This window comes from Monosiga brevicollis, genomic scaffold, assembly GCF_000002865.3.
Source record: "Monosiga brevicollis MX1 MONBRscaffold_17 genomic scaffold, whole genome shotgun sequence".
Lineage (NCBI taxonomy): Eukaryota > Choanoflagellata > Craspedida > Salpingoecidae > Monosiga > Monosiga brevicollis.
The window spans coordinates 443,450-461,487 of NW_001865054.1; the positions used below are offsets into that span (position 1 = coordinate 443,450).

General features: G+C 54.4%; 3 protein-coding genes across 3 annotated transcripts; all 3 read right to left on the bottom strand.

The window, feature by feature from the left end:
- Positions 1-852: 852 nt before the first annotated feature.
- On the bottom strand, positions 853-5,653 carry MONBRDRAFT_37858 (uncharacterized protein; the record flags this gene model as incomplete). Its single annotated transcript, XM_001747538.1, has 5 exons — positions 853-2,240; positions 3,007-3,433; positions 3,622-3,791; positions 4,197-5,165; positions 5,257-5,653. The coding sequence occupies 5 exons, from the start codon at positions 5,651-5,653 to the stop codon at positions 853-855; spliced, it is 3,351 nt and encodes a 1,116-aa protein (XP_001747590.1).
- A 405-nt stretch (positions 5,654-6,058) lies between these two features.
- On the bottom strand, positions 6,059-11,460 carry MONBRDRAFT_37859 (uncharacterized protein; the record flags this gene model as incomplete). Its single annotated transcript, XM_001747539.1, has 12 exons — positions 6,059-6,384; positions 6,491-6,619; positions 6,702-6,854; positions 6,995-7,126; positions 7,224-7,328; positions 7,421-7,508; positions 7,645-7,958; positions 8,092-8,454; positions 8,607-10,693; positions 10,807-10,907; positions 11,050-11,189; positions 11,341-11,460. 12 exons carry the CDS (start codon positions 11,458-11,460, stop codon positions 6,307-6,309), a joined length of 3,810 nt encoding a protein of 1,269 aa, XP_001747591.1. The 3' UTR covers positions 6,059-6,306.
- Positions 11,461-15,289: 3,829 nt separating this feature from the next.
- On the bottom strand, positions 15,290-16,055 carry MONBRDRAFT_33232 (uncharacterized protein; the record flags this gene model as incomplete). The annotated part of the gene is made up of 3 exons (XM_001747540.1): positions 15,290-15,503; positions 15,625-15,793; positions 16,003-16,055. Coding segments are annotated over 3 exons (315 nt in total), but the record flags the coding sequence as incomplete, so codon positions are not given.
- Between the last annotated feature and the right edge of the window lie 1,983 nt (positions 16,056-18,038).

Below are 18,038 nucleotides of genomic sequence, written 5' to 3' on the forward strand. Positions count from 1 at the left end.
CGGCCAGGAAGAGGCGGCTGAACGTTATGACCGGAAGGTCAACATGGTGGAGTTCAAGCCCGGTGACTGGGTGGTGGTCTCCATCAAGGCGGTGCGGTCACCCACAGATCGTGCCACACACTCCTCGAAATTGGGCGCCCGTTGCATTGGGCCATTCAAGGTACTCGAGCGCGTGAGCGCGAATGCATATCGACTTGAGCTGCCGAACGACGTCCGCGCCCATCCAGTTATCAACATCGAGCATCTACGCCGTTACCACCTTCCGGCAAATGCAGCAGAGGACTTCCGTCCTGCTCCAGTTTCTCGTGACTCATATGGCGAGTACTATCTAGTCGAGACTTTGCTCGACAAGCGCACTGTGCGGCCCAAGGGCCGTGCGGGCCGTCCTCGTATCGAGTATCTCGTCAAGTGGATGGGTTACTCAAAGGAGGAGGCAACCTGGGAACCTAGGGCCAGCCTTCACGATTTTTACATCAAGGAGTTCGAAGCTGCCCGCCCTCGTACTTGAGTTTCACACGGTCAAGTGTACCCCATTTTGCGTGCTTGCATGAATCATGAAACTTGCATTTTTTTTCTCTCATCCTTGTTTCCCTTTTTGTTCTCAGCGTGCCTTCGCCATTTCTTCCGTTTGTCTTTGAACCATCCTCGCCGGATCGGGGCTCCGGCTGGCGAGGTCTCCAAAACGCGCATGCAAATGTGGCCATGACTTGATCGTTTTATTCTCTTCTCTCGTAGATCGGCTTTTTGCATTACTATACACCCCACGGTGTCCACAACCGAATCTGCGCAGAACTTTGCGCTGGAACAATCAAGTGCCACGACTAGCGTTTCTGATTCCACCGTCACATCCACTCACAGTATCAACTCAATCTCAAGCACCAGCTCTTCATCGAGTACTAGCTCCACCTCGAGCACCAGCTCATCAAGTACTAGCTTTCGCTCCACTTTCAGTACTACATCAACCTCTAGCACCAGCTCTACTTCCAGTAATTCATCAAGCAGCTCCACCTCCAGTACTTCATCAACCTCCAGCGCCAGCTCTTCATCCAGCACCAGCTCTACTTCCAGCACCAGCTCGACTTCCAGCACCAGCTCGACTTCCAGCACAAGCTCTACTTCCAGCACCAGCTCTACTTCCAGCACCAGCTCGACTTCCAGTACTACATCAACATCTAGCACCAGCTCTACATCCAGCACCAGCTCGACTTCCAGCACAAGCTCGACTTCCAGCACAAGCTCTACTTCCAGCACAAGCTCTACATCCAGCACAAGCTCTACCTCCAGCACCAGCTCGACTTCCAGTACTACATCAACATCTAGCACCAGCTCTACATCCAGCACCAGCTCGACTTCCAGCACAAGCTCTACCTCCAGCACAAGCTCGACTTCCAGCACCAGCTCGACTTCCAGCACAAGCTCTACTTCCAGCACCAGCTCTACTTCCAGCACCAGCTCGACTTCCAGTACTACATCAACATCTAGCACCAGCTCTACATCCAGCACCAGCTCTACTTCCAGCACAAGCTCGACTTCCAGCACAAGCTCTACTTCCAGCACAAGCTCTACCTTCAGTACTACATCAACCTCTAGCACCAGTTCGACGTCTAGCACAAGCTCTACCTCCAGCACAAGCTCTACTTCCAGCACCAGCTCTACCTTCAGTACTACATCAACAACCAGCACCAGCTCAACTTCCAGCACAAGCTCGACTTCCAGCACAAGCTCTACTTCCAGCACAAGCTCTACCTCCAGCACAAGCTCTACCTCCAGCACAAGCTCTACTTCCAGCACCAGCTCTACTTCCAGTACTACATCAACATCTAGCACCAGCTCTACTTCCAGTACAACATCAAGCTCTAGCACCAGCTCTACTTCCAGTACTACATCAACATCTAGCACCAGCTCTACTTCCAGCACAAGCTCTACCTCCAGTACTACATCAACTTCCAGCACGAGCTCTACCTCCAGTACAACATCAAGCTCTAGCACAAGCTCTACCTCCAGCACAAGCTCTACTTCCAGCACAAGCTCTACCTCCAGCACCAGCTTCACGTCTAGCTCCAGCTCAACATCCAGCACAAGCTCAACCTCGAGTACAACATCAAGCTCTAGCACCAGTTCCACCTCAAGCACCAGCTCTACCTCTAGCACAAGCTCTACTTCCAGCACCAGCTCCACGTCTAGCACCAGCATTATGACTCCGTCTCCGTCGGCAATCGCAGCGCAAACGGTGTGCAACGCTGGCGTGGATGAGAGCGAGCCCAACAACAATCTTCAGCAGGCCAGCCATGTGCTGCTACCGCTCTCAGCCACATGTACCCAGATCTCCCTAACGGACCCTGACTACTATTCCTTCTATGTGCCCAGTGGGGCTACAGTCAGCACAAGCTTTCTTTTCGACGGATTGTCGATTATCGTGGGTGTATCGTTGCGTGATCAAAACCACAACGTTGTCAGTGCGATGACCAGCCTCATCCTGACAGACAAGGCGAGGTCAATATCCTACACCAATACCCATGCAACCGGATTATTCTTTTTGGAGGTTACGATGCTATCGGTGGGGCAGACCGCATACTCGATCAATATTATATCCATGTAATTAGCTACTCCAAAGTCGCGATAAAATGCTTTGCACTTGAATGAATAGATTTTTGAATACGCATTGCTCGAACGCTCTCATTTAAAACCGTCAATTCATGATCAAAAATTCAAGGTGGCGCAGCCACAGATCAGATCAACCAAATTTACAACCATTATAACGTGAGGACGGCCAGGGGTACGGGCAAGCCCAAGACCCCACCGGGTGGTTTACCTGCGAAGTGTGACCACCGACTTGTGGAATCGGGCTTCACGTTGAGAGGGTCAACATGCCTTTGGTCAAAACCATGGGGCGACTGCGCTCAAAACTCTTGTCCAAACGTGAGCTGGTTCTCTCGGCGGGCGGTGCACAGCCGGGCATCGGTCGAACGGGATGGTCATGCGGCACTTGGCTATCCATGACCTCACCCCGGCTCACGGGTGAGAGTAGTCGGCGATATGGTGGTTTAGGCCGTGCTGCTTCAACAGCTTCAGTGACTACGCTGTTGATCAAGTCACGTGTGACCACCAAGGAGAAGGCTTCGCCATAAATATCGGCGACCGTATCAACCACCGTTTCCCGAAGCAGTCGGTGGACAACTTGGTCAAAAATCTCTCGACGCAACCGAGCCCCAACTAATGCGAGGAGATGGCGCTGCACCTGACGTTGTGTGAGGCGCTGTACATCGTTCCGAATGACCTCGTTCAGCAGGGTGTCTGCGGCTAGAGCGGCCTCACGTAAATTTGAGGAATTCCACGTTTCGGCTACAATATCGCGGATTGGTTCTTGGATAAAGTCGAAGAGCAGGTCCTCACAAATGGCAGGCAATAGGTGTGCCTCACGCCCTTGCGTATCCTAACAGAGTCAAGGCGAAAATTTTCAAAGTCAAAAAAGACAGCCATTGCGAATAGATGGCGGGGTACGGTTGGGATGAGATCGAGGATGGGCAAAACGTGCTACCACATCCTAAATCAGCTGCCTGATAAAACTGAGCGCGAGCCGTCACAGCGGTGCATGCAGAATTGGGGTGCAAAGGCACTTACGTCCTCCTCCTCCTCCAATACATCAGGGTCAAAGCGTACACGCCAAGCGTCTTTCAAATCAAAGGGGCCGACGAAGGCACGTTTGGGAAGTTCGGGAGCTGGAATGCGAGCAGCCAGACGGGCGGCCGATGCTGGCCGCTCGGCTGCAGCCCGAGGTTCAGACATTCGGGCTGTCATCAATCAAGATAAACAGAGAGAAAGGAAGCGACAGGAGTAGCGTGCAGCTGCGGTTTCTTTTTTAAGCAAGCTCCCTCCCGCTGGCCGCCACTGCCATCCCCCTCACCTCACCTCTCCTGTCAGTACCGTGTGTGGCCACAAGGAGGGGGAGGGGGTGTTGAGGCAGCCTGTTGGAAAAGCACAAAACGAAATCAAATCACCATCACCAAGTTGGCTGGACGATAGTCTGCTGTTGATTACACTTCAATTGATGAATTTTAAAGGGGACTTTGTTTATTTTGGGAGAGCATTAGTGGATCATGGGATCATGCGCATCGGCATCACCTCCACCCCACAGCGCTGTCGTCCCCGTCTTAGATAAGAAGATCAAGAGCTCAGCTCATATGGAAGGGGCGTACCTGCGCAATGAACAATGGCGCGGAGGGTGGGCACCGTGTCGCACAAGGTGCAGCGAAAGTCGATGGCTTGCCGGGTTGGCGCACGAAAACTCGTGTAGTTGTGAACCGGCAAGCCTTCTGCCGTGCTAAGTGTGGCCGTGCCTCCAAGCGCAGGCTGGTCTGGCGTGCAGGAAGGCTGGGTTTGGGGGTCGATGCTAGCCGCGGGTTGGATCACATTTTCTTGGGGATTGGCCTGCAGACTCAAACACGCGACTGCATCCTCCAAAGCCGGTACATCTGTTTGGTCGAGACGCTCATCACTGGGGCCATGGGTGGGCGCACGATGGTATTGCAGGCGATGTTCCAGGACAGCAAGGATGAGACGATACTGCTCCAGGGTGCAAACGCGGCGATTGCGGTTGACGAGGTTATAAAGGTCGAGCCAGAGATGGGCATAAAGCACAGGCTTTAAAAGGGTCATGAGGTGATCTCGAACATAGCGAATGGCGGGTGGCGGGTAGCGCTCGGCATATTGTAGGTAGAGCCTGGCATCGGCCAAACGCGCCAAATCCATTTGTCCCGCAAAGAGGCGTGGCAACTCGAGCAGAGCACCGGCCACCATAACGCCTGCGACCCCCGTGTACTCGAGAACGCTCTCCGCCTGGCGCAGGCTGCGCACGCCGCCATTGACCAGCAGTGGGATGTCCACGGCATCACGGGCCTCACGCACCATGGCAAAGTCGGGCTGCCCTTGGTGATGTCGTTGTCCACGCAATCGTGCATGAATGGCAATCAGGGAGCAACCGGCTGCCTCCAACATTTGCAAGTAGGCGCGGGTGGCCGTGAGGGTCGGGAAGAGGCGGACTTTAGCTGTGATCGGCTTGTGCAGAACGGCGCGTGCGGCTCTTAGCATGGCTTCAACGCGAGGCAAATCATCCATGAGATAGGCCCCAAAGCCTTCGCGCTTTGCCGTGTTTTGCGGACAGCCCACTGCCAACGGAAAAAGGAGGGGTTAGAGCGGTCTCGTGGGCAAGCCACGCGCAAAGCCACCGTGTCCCCACTCGCCATTACACGCACGTACAGTTGAGATCGATGGCGTCTACAAAGGGCTCGAGAATTTGCGCTGCAGCCACAAAATCTTCGACTTTGGTGGCGCACAACTGGGCGATGAGCGGTCGGTCCTGCTCTGGGGCACATTGTACGTCATAGAGTATACCTGCGGCTTCCTTCTCCGCGGGCGTGCGCGGCGTCCACTCTGGACTATCGCGGTACTGGCATACAATAGCTGCTCGCCACATTGGTGTGTATGCCAAGTGGGCACCATGGTCACGCACAAGACAGCGAAAGGCAGCCTCGCTGTTCCAGACCATGGGCGCACACACGTGGCGGGGAGCGCCCAGCACGTCTGTCCAAAACCGCCAAGCCTCCGCTCGATGCGCTGCCAGCGCGGCCGTCTCCTGGCGCGCAGGCACCGCCATGCTCAAACGTCTTTCTTTGCTCACGTCATGGACTGAGCATTTGCTCTGGCACTGACTCAGAATTGACACCGTCACCGCATCACCAAGCGTTTGCCAAACACGACTTGATCAAAGAAAAATGTCACAAGCAAGTCTTTCGTATGTGTGTGTGTGTGTGGTGTCAACGCAACATACTACAGTTACGACAATAAAGCTGGTCCGGTGGTTGTATCGATACTTTCACGCCGCACGCCGACAACGCCTTGCGTTGTCGGCACGCAGTGCCCCCGCCTCTCCTTGGAGTTTACAACCATGTCTGATTTCATAGCAACGCTTGGACATGTGTTTGAAAAGGCTTTCGTGCATACCACGTTCGGCATCAGGTCCTTACCACGCAGGTGTCGCACAAAATGGAAGGAACGGGATGTTCATCAACAGTCACTTTTGGCGTGGTTGAGCTAAAGAACACATTAAACCACCACTTTTCATCAACCTGGAAAGTTGCGACGCCATCATGACCATCGGCGCAGATGGGCGTTCATACCATGTCATGTGACATAGAAACAAGAACAACGAAAACCGTCGAGATGGTTCCCAACTACCAAGACCGGTCGCAGGGTGATGCAGCGCATGCATCAACAGCAGAATGGACGAAGGCACACGGGCGGGCGCAATTACATGCGCAGACCAGCGCGCGCCTTGTCCAGAACATCCTTGCGAATCTTTGACATGTCCGGATTCACCTCCAGTACCTAAAAAAAAAGGCAAGTAGCGAATCAAAGTGCCCAGGCAAGTCATGTACCAGCTCAAATTTGCTCAAGGTGGAGACGAGGCACATGCAGAGCGCAATCAACGTACGCGATGGCACACATCAATGGCATCCACAAAGCGTTTGGCCTTGAGATAATTAAAGGCCAGCTTGTACCCAGTACTGGGGTCGTTACGACCGCTGTATTCCCAAGCGTTGGCATAGAGCTCGGCGGCGTTCTAGCATAGGACAAGCAGAAAATAAGCACTCTGGCTGTTGTAGGTACAGCACTCATCCTCACGCTTGCCCACAGGCACCAACCTGATAAGATTGCTCCTTCTCCATGATGTAGCCCATGTAGTCCCAGGCCTTGCTGCACGATTTGTTGTGCTGGAGTACTTTCTTGAGCAGCTCCTGCGCCAGGTCAAACTTGCCGTTGCTGACATGCAGGTCGGCCAGCAAGAGCCATGCTCCCTACGACAGCCAAGTGCGGCCACAGACAAGTTTTTGGGTGAGATCAAGCACAAGGGAGCCCGGAGTTGGAACACCCACCAAAGGCCAACGCCTTTGGAGAAAGAGCCAGCTGGGCCTGGCCACGTGCCTCTCACACCTACCTCATACTCCTCGGCCTCCTCGTGCGACCAATCCATTTTGGCCACGCGCTTCAACTGTTGACGGGCCTTGGGGGCGTTTCGCATCAGCACATGGGCTCGCGCAATACCCAGGATAGGCGCCACGTGGTCGGGCTAGCATGAAAGACAGCGCAACGAGGATGGGTAAGGAGGGTAGCGCAGCGTGCCCGTCAGGCGGGCAGGACTGAGTGCAGCCTTCTAGAGAACGTACATAAACATTGGCCAACTGCGTAAAGCCCTGAAGGGCTCGCTCAAAGTCATCCTTGTTGTTACGACGCATCAACAGGATGTGGTTTTGACGGCTCTTGAAGCGCAGCTAAGCGGATATCGGGAGGGCCCTCCGTGATTATTAAAGCCGCAAGCTACTGCACATACAACAATTGGATCAAATCGGATAGTGGGACCTACCGTATCGCCCTCGTTAAAGGCAAGCAGCTCGTTGATGAGCTTGGACGCTGTCTGGGCACCGACTTCAAGTGCCTCTTGATCGGGTTTGCTGATAGGGCAGGGGTAGCAAGACATCGATGCGTGAGCATCATGTGAACACGAGCCAACACAACGAGCGCCACGCCAAAACGAAACAAGGCGGGGGGACTGGGGGCTACCAAGACAGGTCAAGGTGCGTGCCTTACTTGGTCATGGCTTCGCCGCCAACCGTGTCGTTTTCCGGGTTCAAGCACACGTCGATCATGGCGTAAAGAGCATCAACCCCCCACTCAGCATCGCGACGAGCCTTGTTGAGGTGCAACAGTGCAGAGTTGGGGCGATGTTGCCAACGTTCCACCAAGCCCTTGCAGTAGGCGAGGCCCGGGTGGGACTCGGGACGATCGCAGGCACGCTCGGCTGCGGCAAGGTGCTTCTGGCAGGCCTCGAGCTTGCCGGTGCGGCGTAGCAGATCAATCATGCTGGCCAGAGCCCGGTACTGCTCTGGGTTGCGCTCCAGGAGCTATGGATGAGAAGATGGGAAAGGGAATTGGAAGAGGCGAATGAGAGAAGGTGATCTGGTACGCGCAAGCAGCCATTGAGAATGCATGGCCCCAAGAGCGCCCCACATTACCGATCAAAACCAATCGAATTACCTGCTGGAGATGAAAGACGGCGGTTTCATATTCATGCTTGCGAAACATGATGTCAGCCATGTCAATGGCTGCCTGTGTTTTGGCCTCCTCGTTGACCACGCTGTTCGAGTGCAGGAGGGTGCTGAGTTGGAACTGTGCAGCCTCCATATCGCCTTGCTTCTTGTGGACCTGGGCAAGGGCCAGCATGGCCTCGCCGCTGCTCTCATTATAACTGAGAGCATCTTTGTAGGCCGCGATAGCTGCACTTGTGTCCTTCTGCTCCATGGAGTGATCGGCCAGTGCCATGCAGATGGTAGCGGCCAGTTGCTGTTGTTCCTTCAACGACTCGGGTTGCTCCGTGCTCACGCGAGCCAGTACACGGCGCTACAAGCGAAGATCAGGGTGAGTTGGCAGGGGGATGGGGAGGGGTAGGAAGAAAAAAAAAAAGAGGGGGTGGGGGTGGGGGTGGGAGATAAATGCAACGAGTCAGCCAAAAAAAATAGTCTCTTCATGGCCAACAGATGGAGAACGCGCACCTGCAGACTGAGGCCGTCGCGCAGGGCAGTGGCGGCTGCGCTGCCGTTGCCCGAAGTTTGATGGAGCTGAGCTTGCATTTGATGAAAAGAGACGTCCTGCATCATGCTCTCGAGGCTATCGGGCTGCTTATCCTCGCGGTTGAGCGCGGCGTCGAGAACCTTTTGGGCCTTGTCGACCTGCTTCAGCTTCAAATACAGGCGCGCCAAGTCGATGCGAAGAGCAGCCTGACCACCGCCACGCACGGCCGACTCGTAGTAGTTGATGGCCTTTGTAAAGTCGTGCGTGCGAACCAATGCATTACCAATTTTGGAGGCCAGGATACCATTTCGCGGATCCTCCTTCAAGGCTGCCTCGTAAACGGTGATGGCCTTTTCCGGTTCTTGAATGCCCATGTACGCATCGCCGAGCAGCATGCGCGCATGCAAAGTTGGCGCCGCGTCGACCATGGCCTTGTAGCAGGCGACGTACTGGCGCTTGTCCTTGCGATGGTGCAGATAGATCTGGGCCATGGCTTCATTGGCCTGCACAAAGTAGGGCATGTCAGGCGTGATGGAGCGCAACGACATGAGTGCGCTGTCCACCTCGTGGCGCTTGACCGCGAGATCGGCCTCGGCAATGGTGATGCGCACGGCCTCGGGGGTGTTTTCAAACTCCGACTTGGCGTCGGCAATGACCTTTTGGGCTTCATCCGAGTTGCCCGTGGTTTCGTACGCCTCGGCAAGGCTGAGGAAGACGGTCACGCGGTCGCTCATGGTGATGGTCTTGCGGACTTTCTTCTTGGCGCCCTGGACAGTCTGGTAGCTGCGCTTGACGCCCGGCAGGGCCATGGCGGTGGTCAAAGCCTTGATGGCTTCCCCATGCTTGCCCTCAGCCGCGAGCACACGCGCGTTGATGACGTGGTACATGGGCATGTCGCGGACCTCAAAGTTGATGCTGAGGCCGGCTTGCAGGGACTGGTTGGCAGAGGCGAGGTTGTTCTGCTGCAGCTGGATCTGGGCCATGAGGAGGTGGGCATCGGCATAACCCTTGTTCAGTTGCAGGCAGTATTGCGCGCCCGACTGGGCGGCCGTGAGTAAACCGCTCAGGTACTTGGCTCGTGCGAGGAGGTAGAGACCCTCGACACAGCCGGGGACGTGCTTGGTCAAGAATTCAAGGAGCTTGCTGGCCTTGGCAAGCACGGGGGTTGGCGAGTCGCCCTGAGCTGGCGGCTCGCTTGGGCAGTACTGCAGGTACAGCTTGACCAGATCCAGAACAAATTCGGGGTCAAGCTGGAGGTAGAACTCAGGCCCCACGGCCTGGCCCTTCAAGGCTTCCAAATGCAATTGTGTGGCCTCATCCAAGAGTGCAACAATCGACTGTGGGCTCTGCTGACGCTTGCTGGCCAGGAGGGCACGCAGATAAGCCAGCTGAGCAGTGCGGCCCGTTGTCTGCTGCACCTCTTGCAGAAAGTCAATCTGTTGCTCGGCATCATCCAGTTGGCCCACAAGGATTTGGCAGAGAATGAGGCCGGTCAAGCCGTCGACTGAGGTCTCATCGTTCGCCATGGCCTTTTTGTAGGTCTTGCCAGCCTCGCGAATGTGATCGCGGCGGAAGACCTGCAGTGCTTGTTCATTCAGAAGCTTGGCAGTCTCGCCCGCAATCTTGATGGCGCGATCCAACATGGTGCGAGTTTGCTGCAAGACAAGTGAGTGACGACCGGCCAAGCGAGCCGGGGCCTGGCTCATGATGAAGAATGCCTCGTGATTGTTGGGTTCCGTGGCGTCGAGCTGGGCAATCAGCTGGCCGAGCATGCCAGCAGCGTCGTCGTAGCGACCCTGCTTGGCCAGAGTGTAGAGGCATTGATGATAGAGGGCACGGACTGCATTGCTGTCCACACTTTGGCAGTGACGGATGGCGTCATTGACACCTTCCCAATCACCCAATCCCATCAGAATCTCTGTTTTGACCTCATGCACGGGGCAGAAGCTGGGAAAAAGGACAACAGCTTTGTTGATGACATCAAGAGCAGCCGAGAGATCGAGCGAGATGGCTTGGTGAAAGGCACACAGACCAAGAAGCCCCTCGAGATGGGTCTTGTTGGCATCATCTGCGAGTTGAGACAATGGGGCGAAAAGATCAGTTGAGCGAGAATTGAGCAGCACGGAGAGCGGCGCGGGGGGATGAAAATTCAACAAAGGTGGTCAAGTTTGATGCGCTGACCTTGAAAGGGCTTGAGTGCTTCCTCAAAGTAGCGGCCAGCCTTTTTGGCGTGCGCTTCACGGCCGCTTGTCAAGTCAATCCACCCACGCAGAGCAAGGCCACTGGTATCAGGACGAATGCACGAAAAAAGAAGGAGGGCAGATGGGGTTATGAGAAGGGAGCAACGCTTTGAGGCCGACGCACACACGAATCACACGAACGGAGATTGAGACGGGAATGCCAATCAAGCATAGCAGGACGTACTCGCACGAGTCACCCTTGAGCTTGAGAAGCTTGTCGGCAAGATCGCGCGCCTTGTCGTGCTTGCCAATGTGCCACATGACTAGGGCCCCCTGGTGAAGGCCCACTTCGCCGCTTTCTTTGACCAGTGCCTTCACGCGAGTCTGCCATGGCAATTCAATCCCCGTCAAGATGGAGTCCAGATGAGTGCGATAAGAGAGTTGAAGGTGAATGATGAGTTTGTCCGAGGACGAGTGACAAAGAGGATAGGGCTTTGACAGGCAGGGTCTTGCCACTACTTGGGCTCAAGCGCACCTCAAGCTCCTTGATGGCATCTCGGTCAACATCCTTGGCCTTTTTGTGTGCGTGAATCATGGCCAGGGTCACGGCGAGGCTGACATCACGGCTATCCTTCAAGCGCTCAAGCTCGCGCATGGCCTCAGGAACCCGACCTGCTCCAACCAACGCATGGGCATGAGCAAGTACGGCAGGAAGAGCAGTTGGTAACCCATGGTGGGAAGAGAAACAGAAGGGGAAAAGAGTGGAACGGGGCAAGGCACAAGGTGAGAAAGACAAATTTGAAGACCGCAGAGCCTCAGGGATGGCGAACCTTCTGCGACCATACTGAAGGCCTTCCAAAAGTGCATGACCGGGTCATTGCCCAGTTTTTTGAGCTACAGCATCGGCATGAGGCGCGCGCACAACGAGATCAGTTTGTGCCGATGAGGCACCACAAGAATGGCCGACAAAGGATGTTCAAGCACAAGGAGCATTGAAGATCACTGACCCCCTCTTTGACTTGCGATTGAACATGACGCCAGAGGTGATGACGGGCATAGTAGTTGATTCCCGCCTGAGCGTACGCAAAAACAGAGGGCACCAAGACGTGAGCAAAGCCCGGTGTCGGGTCTCAAGGCATGAGCAAAGTCTACGAGCTAGGAGGAGAAGATGTTTTGTCATGTACAAGTGGGTACACGGGGTTGGCGGCATCTACTGAGCTGTCGTACAAGATAGGATTGTTCCAAAAGTTCAAACGACATGGCGGGCGGTGCTCAAGTCGCTGGATCAGGCTTGTTCGTGCGGCGATGAATAGGGAACGCCGGGGCACCGCCGTGCCCACGGAAGTGATGTTCGAATTTGCAATGCGCCCGCTGGGCTGGGCGTGGTACACGTGGTGCAAACAGAACAGCGCACTGGCACTGCCAAAAATTTGAATGGTGAGGGAATGCTTGGCCACTTGAAAAAAAATAAAAAATTAAGCGACTAGGCAGCCCAGGCGTCGATGACCAGCTTTCGTGCTGAGGCCAGAGAGGACAGCGTCGCAACGGCAACACTGAGCTCAAAGACTCTTCAGAGGAGGAAAGAGGGGCGAGCGGGAGCAGGGAGACCAGACGGGCGACGAGCAGAGGAGCGAGGAGCGGGGGAGGGTTCATCAACAACAATAAAACCGACCGGACCAAAGGAAACTAACTGTGTGCACTGATTTTACACACAGAGAGAGAGAGGGAGAACCGGAAAAAAGAATTCAAACAGTGAAACAGAACAGTGCAACAGTAAAAATCAACACACATCAGAGGTGAATGACGATTTTGGTTGTGAAGCAAAGAGTGTGACATCATGTCGCACTTGTATATTTACAAGTGTGATTTCTGTTATACTATGATACTGGTCTATGTCCATGACCAAAATTAGGAAGCACTGCTGACAATTCCAAGTGGGACCTGCGGAGTGGTCCGCCCGTCCGTCCGAGTTGCTCTGAACTGGGGCCCGTATGTCTAAGGCCTGCTCGATCAACCCAGGCCTATCTTGTGATGAGGATGGGGCATTGGCCTTGAGTATGGTCTATGTGTGCTTTTTGAGAGAACGCTGGTGTGAAGCATCATTTATTTCTTGCTTGGTATGCGCGGTGCAGGCTTGCTTGCACCGAGCTGGCTGCCTTCCCATATGAGCGCATGGCGCCGAACTGGCTCGCGGGGCTTCCACAACCAATTGATGGCCTTGGCACCAGCCGCCAGAAGACATGGTGGGATTGGACTTGGTAACAGGTGGTCAACAAGTGGCTCTGCCGGTCTGGGACTAGTTCATGGGCTACCAAATCGGGCCACACATGCTGGCCGGGTGCTAGCTGTCAGCGCCCGCCAAAAGTCCGCCTTTGGGCATGGGCTGCAAGAGAAAATATTGGCGACTCCGATGTCGCCATTGCCGTACGCTTGGTTGGAAAGCCGAGAGATGAAACACCTTTCTGAGAAGAAAAAGGCGCGCCATGGTGTCAAGCGATTCCGACGGCACACAACAAGGCCTCCCAAATAGAAGGTGTATGTCATGCTGCTGCTGCTGCTGCCCCAGCCCAAAAAAAAGCAAGGTGGACGTTTTGTCGAATTTGGTCAATTGATACTGTAACTCGCCACAGGGAGTCAAAGCATCAAACAAGATGGAAGGTGGTGATTTCAAATCAAAGGGTGAAGATTGCGCGGCCCAAGGGTCGACGACGCAAAGACATGATGTAGGTTGATTGGTTGAAAGGCCGCTCGAGCAATGTTTCATGCTGAACTTTTGCCGTCTGAGGCAGGCGAAAGTGCACGCGCACAGCGGGGCAACGTGTGAGGCGAACCGAACGACGTGAGGCCCATGGCCCAGGCCGCAAGCAGGAGCTGACCTGCAATGTCCTTGAGCTTTTGCATCAACAACTTGTTCTCTTCGTGCATCTTAGGGCGGCGCTCCAGGTCCCGCGCTGGAAGACGCTATGCATGCGCATCCATTCCCACCCAGCGGGCATTTCGTGACATCAGCCAGGGGCGAAGCAAGCAGCGGCAGGCGCTTTCAACCATGAGTGTGAGAATTCGCAGCCAACCTTGAGCATGTCCTCCTCAGATGGGCTCGTGTATGTCATGAGGAGATAACCGATACCCATGAGACCGGCGTACAGGCCCAGTGCCTGAACGTGGCGGCTCATGTTTCGCGGTGATGTGCACAGAACAACAATCCGCCCGCGCGAGAAGACTGAGACGTCGAGCACTTGTGTCAGGCAAATAAATGCGCAACACACACACACAAAAAAAAAGAAAAAAAAGCACGAGACCAACTTGCCTCGGAAATCTGACAATTATATGTTTCAATTTAAGAGGATAGTGTTGAAATTGGCCTTGCGATCGGGCTTTGATGCAAGGCAGCGGATTTGCAGCGAATGTTCTGTATAGGACAGAGGGGTAAAAACCGGCCCTCACTCATTCATTTATTTAGACAAGGCAAGTCTTGACACCTTCCGTGTCTTCTTTGGTGCATGGTGGAGAAGCTGTGGTGAAAAAAGGGCAGCGCTCAGTGAGAGACCCCTTGGTGCCTTGAACTGGGTGCTGTATGCGAAGCTGAGGCAGGGTTGTTGGTGCTTTTTATGCTGAGGCTTGCTTGAATGGCGCTGGGCTGCTTCAGAGTACTCGTTGGTGTAGCTGTGGGCAGGGCTGTCGAGGCATCCCGTCCTCTCTGGCTGCTGCGCGCCTGGTCTCACTCATCCTTGTCGTTCCATCAAAACTTAGATCAGTATACCGGTTTTTGCCCTTTCGCTTTCCGGCCCCACAACTGTCGCCATGGACTCGCTCGTGAACAAGCGCAACATTGTGCCTGAGATGCAAAAGTTCTTCCAGCAGGTGCGCGGATGAGGTGTTCGTTGGTCTCTGCGCTGGGGCAAAGCCTGCTGCCATGTCCGTTTGATCACTCATCGGCTCGGTGGCCCGCCTTTGCGTTTGCCTGTTGGATTATAGCCCTCGCACGATGCCCTCTTCATGCGCACCGCCGCTGACAAGACTCGCTACCGTGGTCTGATGGCCGCCACCACCGGCATCATCTGCTTTGTGGTTTACGGTGTCGGCTGCCTGGCCCTCAACAAGAACAAGCAGACTCGGTAAACAGATTGGACCACAGTCCTTTACTCGAGGCCCCAGTTCCAATTAGCTCGAGCCTGGATGTGTCAGGGTGTATCACCATGTACTGCCCGGCTTCCTCATTTTCATTAAAAAAAAGCAAAAATCAGCTTGTTCACAAAGCTGAGCACTTTGGCCCTCTGAACCCCGGTCACCTCTAACAAGCCTCTTCTGTCTTCCTCCTGGCATGCACCCGCCTTCCACCTGACTGTGACTGTGCTGTGTGAGTGTGGTCGAGGACCGTTGACTTTGTCAGGTTCCTGATGCTTTTTTCTCTACTCAAAATTGACCGCACTCCGCCGAATCGTCGATTTGTTTGCTCCCTTGCCCCTTGCTCATTTGGATCTGTTGAGGAGTGACTCGATTTCAAGTCCATCGCAAGGCTCAAACCCACCATATTGTGCACGAGAACTGAAGAGTCCGGGACACGGAAGTGGTCATGCCAACAGTCAGAACAGTGCATCAAGGGATCATGTGATGACCGCCGAGATGTTCGGATCGAGACGCACATCCAGGTTACAGATGCCCGGGACAAACTCAACGCAGTCAATATAGTGGCAAAAGCTACCGAATAAGAAAGATGACACAACCATATCGGGCACGCGATGTGAGTTTTGGCCCGTCGCATCTTGGCTCACCCCGCACGATAAAAACGGTGGGTGACAAGACCACAAGGATGACGTACTCGCAATCAGGATAGCTCTCCGTGTAGAGTAGGATGAATATGGTCGTAAGCAGGCCGATGCAGGCCGATGCGGCCACGATACGGCGGACATGCTGCCATCGCTGCCCGGCCTGTGACAAGGTCACAAAGGGAAGCAGTGCTATGGATGACAGTGTGCCAAATATCAAGCCTGAAAGATTATCAAGGGTGATGCCCAATGAGAATGAACAAAACACAGACAAGCACCAGACCCCAGATACAGAGGAAAGCGACAAGCGACAAAGGGCAAAGACAGAGAAAGCACGCCCAGAGCTTGTGCAAGAACAGTCGGAACGTTTGACGCCGAGGTGCAACACGTGGCAAACGCATGCGCTTGAGGACCAAGGCAAAAAGACTTGCCGCCAAAGTGGGCAAACTGATCGACGTAGGGCAAGAGTCCCAGCAGCAGGCAGATGACCATGACGATGAGCTGTTTTCGAAGCTGTCGCCATGGATTGCGAACAAAAGACCACTTTTGCAGCAATTCTACCAACTACGTTGCAGGTCAGCACATGCGCTGAACAGGATACCATGACCCTGTTTCCTATTAGTCAGTGTGAGGCCCAAGCTAGACATACCACCGCCCCAAGAAGGCCAAAACATGCTCCCGAGGCGCCCATGGTCAACGCCATGCGGGAAAAAGCGCCGATACCGCAAAGCCCCCAACACCTGATATAATGAAGATCAACCCTTTTTGTGTGGAGGTATGATTCGTCAACAAGGTGAGACCGATACAATCTTGACAAGAGAAGCAAGCGCGGTACAACGGCTTACCAAAGCGAAACCAGCCCGCCAACCGCTCCAGGTCCGGTCCCAAAAAGTGCAATAGCAACAGTACCAGCAAGCAGTGCAACACGCCAGTGTGCAGCCATGTGGCCAACAGCACGCGATACCTGAGACCAAGCTCGGCCGGTCAGACCAGAACCAAATCAAAGAGCCAAGGTAACACAACAACAAGACAATTTGAACTAACCATTGGTCGGGTTTTTGACCTGCAAAAGGTGCCAAGCCACATTGCTCTTCAAGGCAATTGACCTGCAGACCAGCCCACGTGAACCATGGGGTGAAGAAGAAAGAAAAACCCAAGAGCAGGCAAACGAAATCGCCCTTCTCTCCTCGACGCTCTGATACAGACCTGTGAGCAGAGTGTTTGATTGGGATGCCACGTCCCTCGCAGCTCTGCGCTTTCACAGTCAAACTGCGAAATGATGGCGCACTCACCTATGCCACGTCACAATACAGAAGCAGCCAATGAAAAACACATATCCGCCTGCATTCGGTTCTTCCAAATGGCACTACACCTTGAGGGAAAGAGCGCACGCACCACGAATGCCGTAGCAGCAAGGCGCCCTAGGGGTGGTGACCGTGGCATCGCGCGTGCAAAGGCACGACTCTTGCGTCTCAGACGCATCAGGCTAGGACCCCCAAATAAAATATATGATATCATGAACGGACATCAATATTCTGTTGTCAAACGAAAGTCTAAACGAAAGTCTATACGTGCACCGCTGCATCCCAACCAAATGCTCCTGCGTACCCGATAAAAGCAGTCGGGCCAGTTGTCGGGATCGTTGCAGCAGTGCGCACCCCCGCACACCTCCCCATCAATAAACCCAACCGATGAGGAGACGTTGGGACATTCCTCTGGCAGGCTTGTCCAGCACCCGGACCCAAACAAGGTATAATCGATGCAACACCTGTCACATCAGCAAGTGCCAGAACAAATACAGAGGGGTGGGGGGACCAGAGCAAGGTGTTATATTTAGCAGGCCCACGCTGATCTATCACCAGCAATTGGCTTCACCTCCAGAATATGGAGACGACATTTGCTTATAACATGAAACGAAAAAGAAAAGGGGGTGCGCATACCCGGAACGATTCTCAGCTTCAATGGTGGGTGCCACATAATCGTTATAAATACTCGAGTCTTGGCGCACGCAAGGTGCATACATGGCCCCGGCATGCAAAAGGTCTTGATCGTAGGGCCCAATCCAAAAGTTGGCATGGGGCTCCTCCTGAATGAAGTTCCCGTTTTGACAGCATTGAGCGATTGGCGAAACCCAATGCACCTGGGAGCTCAAACAGATGTCTCTTACTTCAGACTTGAGCGCAACGGGTGCCATGGGATAAAGTCCCACCATTCCGGCCGTCACTACCAACTAGTTGCACGAAGAGCACGGCTCAGGTTTATCTCGGTGGCAAGCAGATGCGAGGCCATGCGTCGGGGGACGAGCCATGATGCACGCACCATAACAATCGTGGCAAACCAGACAAAAAGAACGCGTTTCTCGCTGATATCCCGCAGCTTGCGCCGGGCCTGCCAGGCATGCAACTTGAGCCCGAACGCAAGCGCGCGAGTGGCGAGCAGCTAGCTAGCCTGGCATACCTGCCGCTTC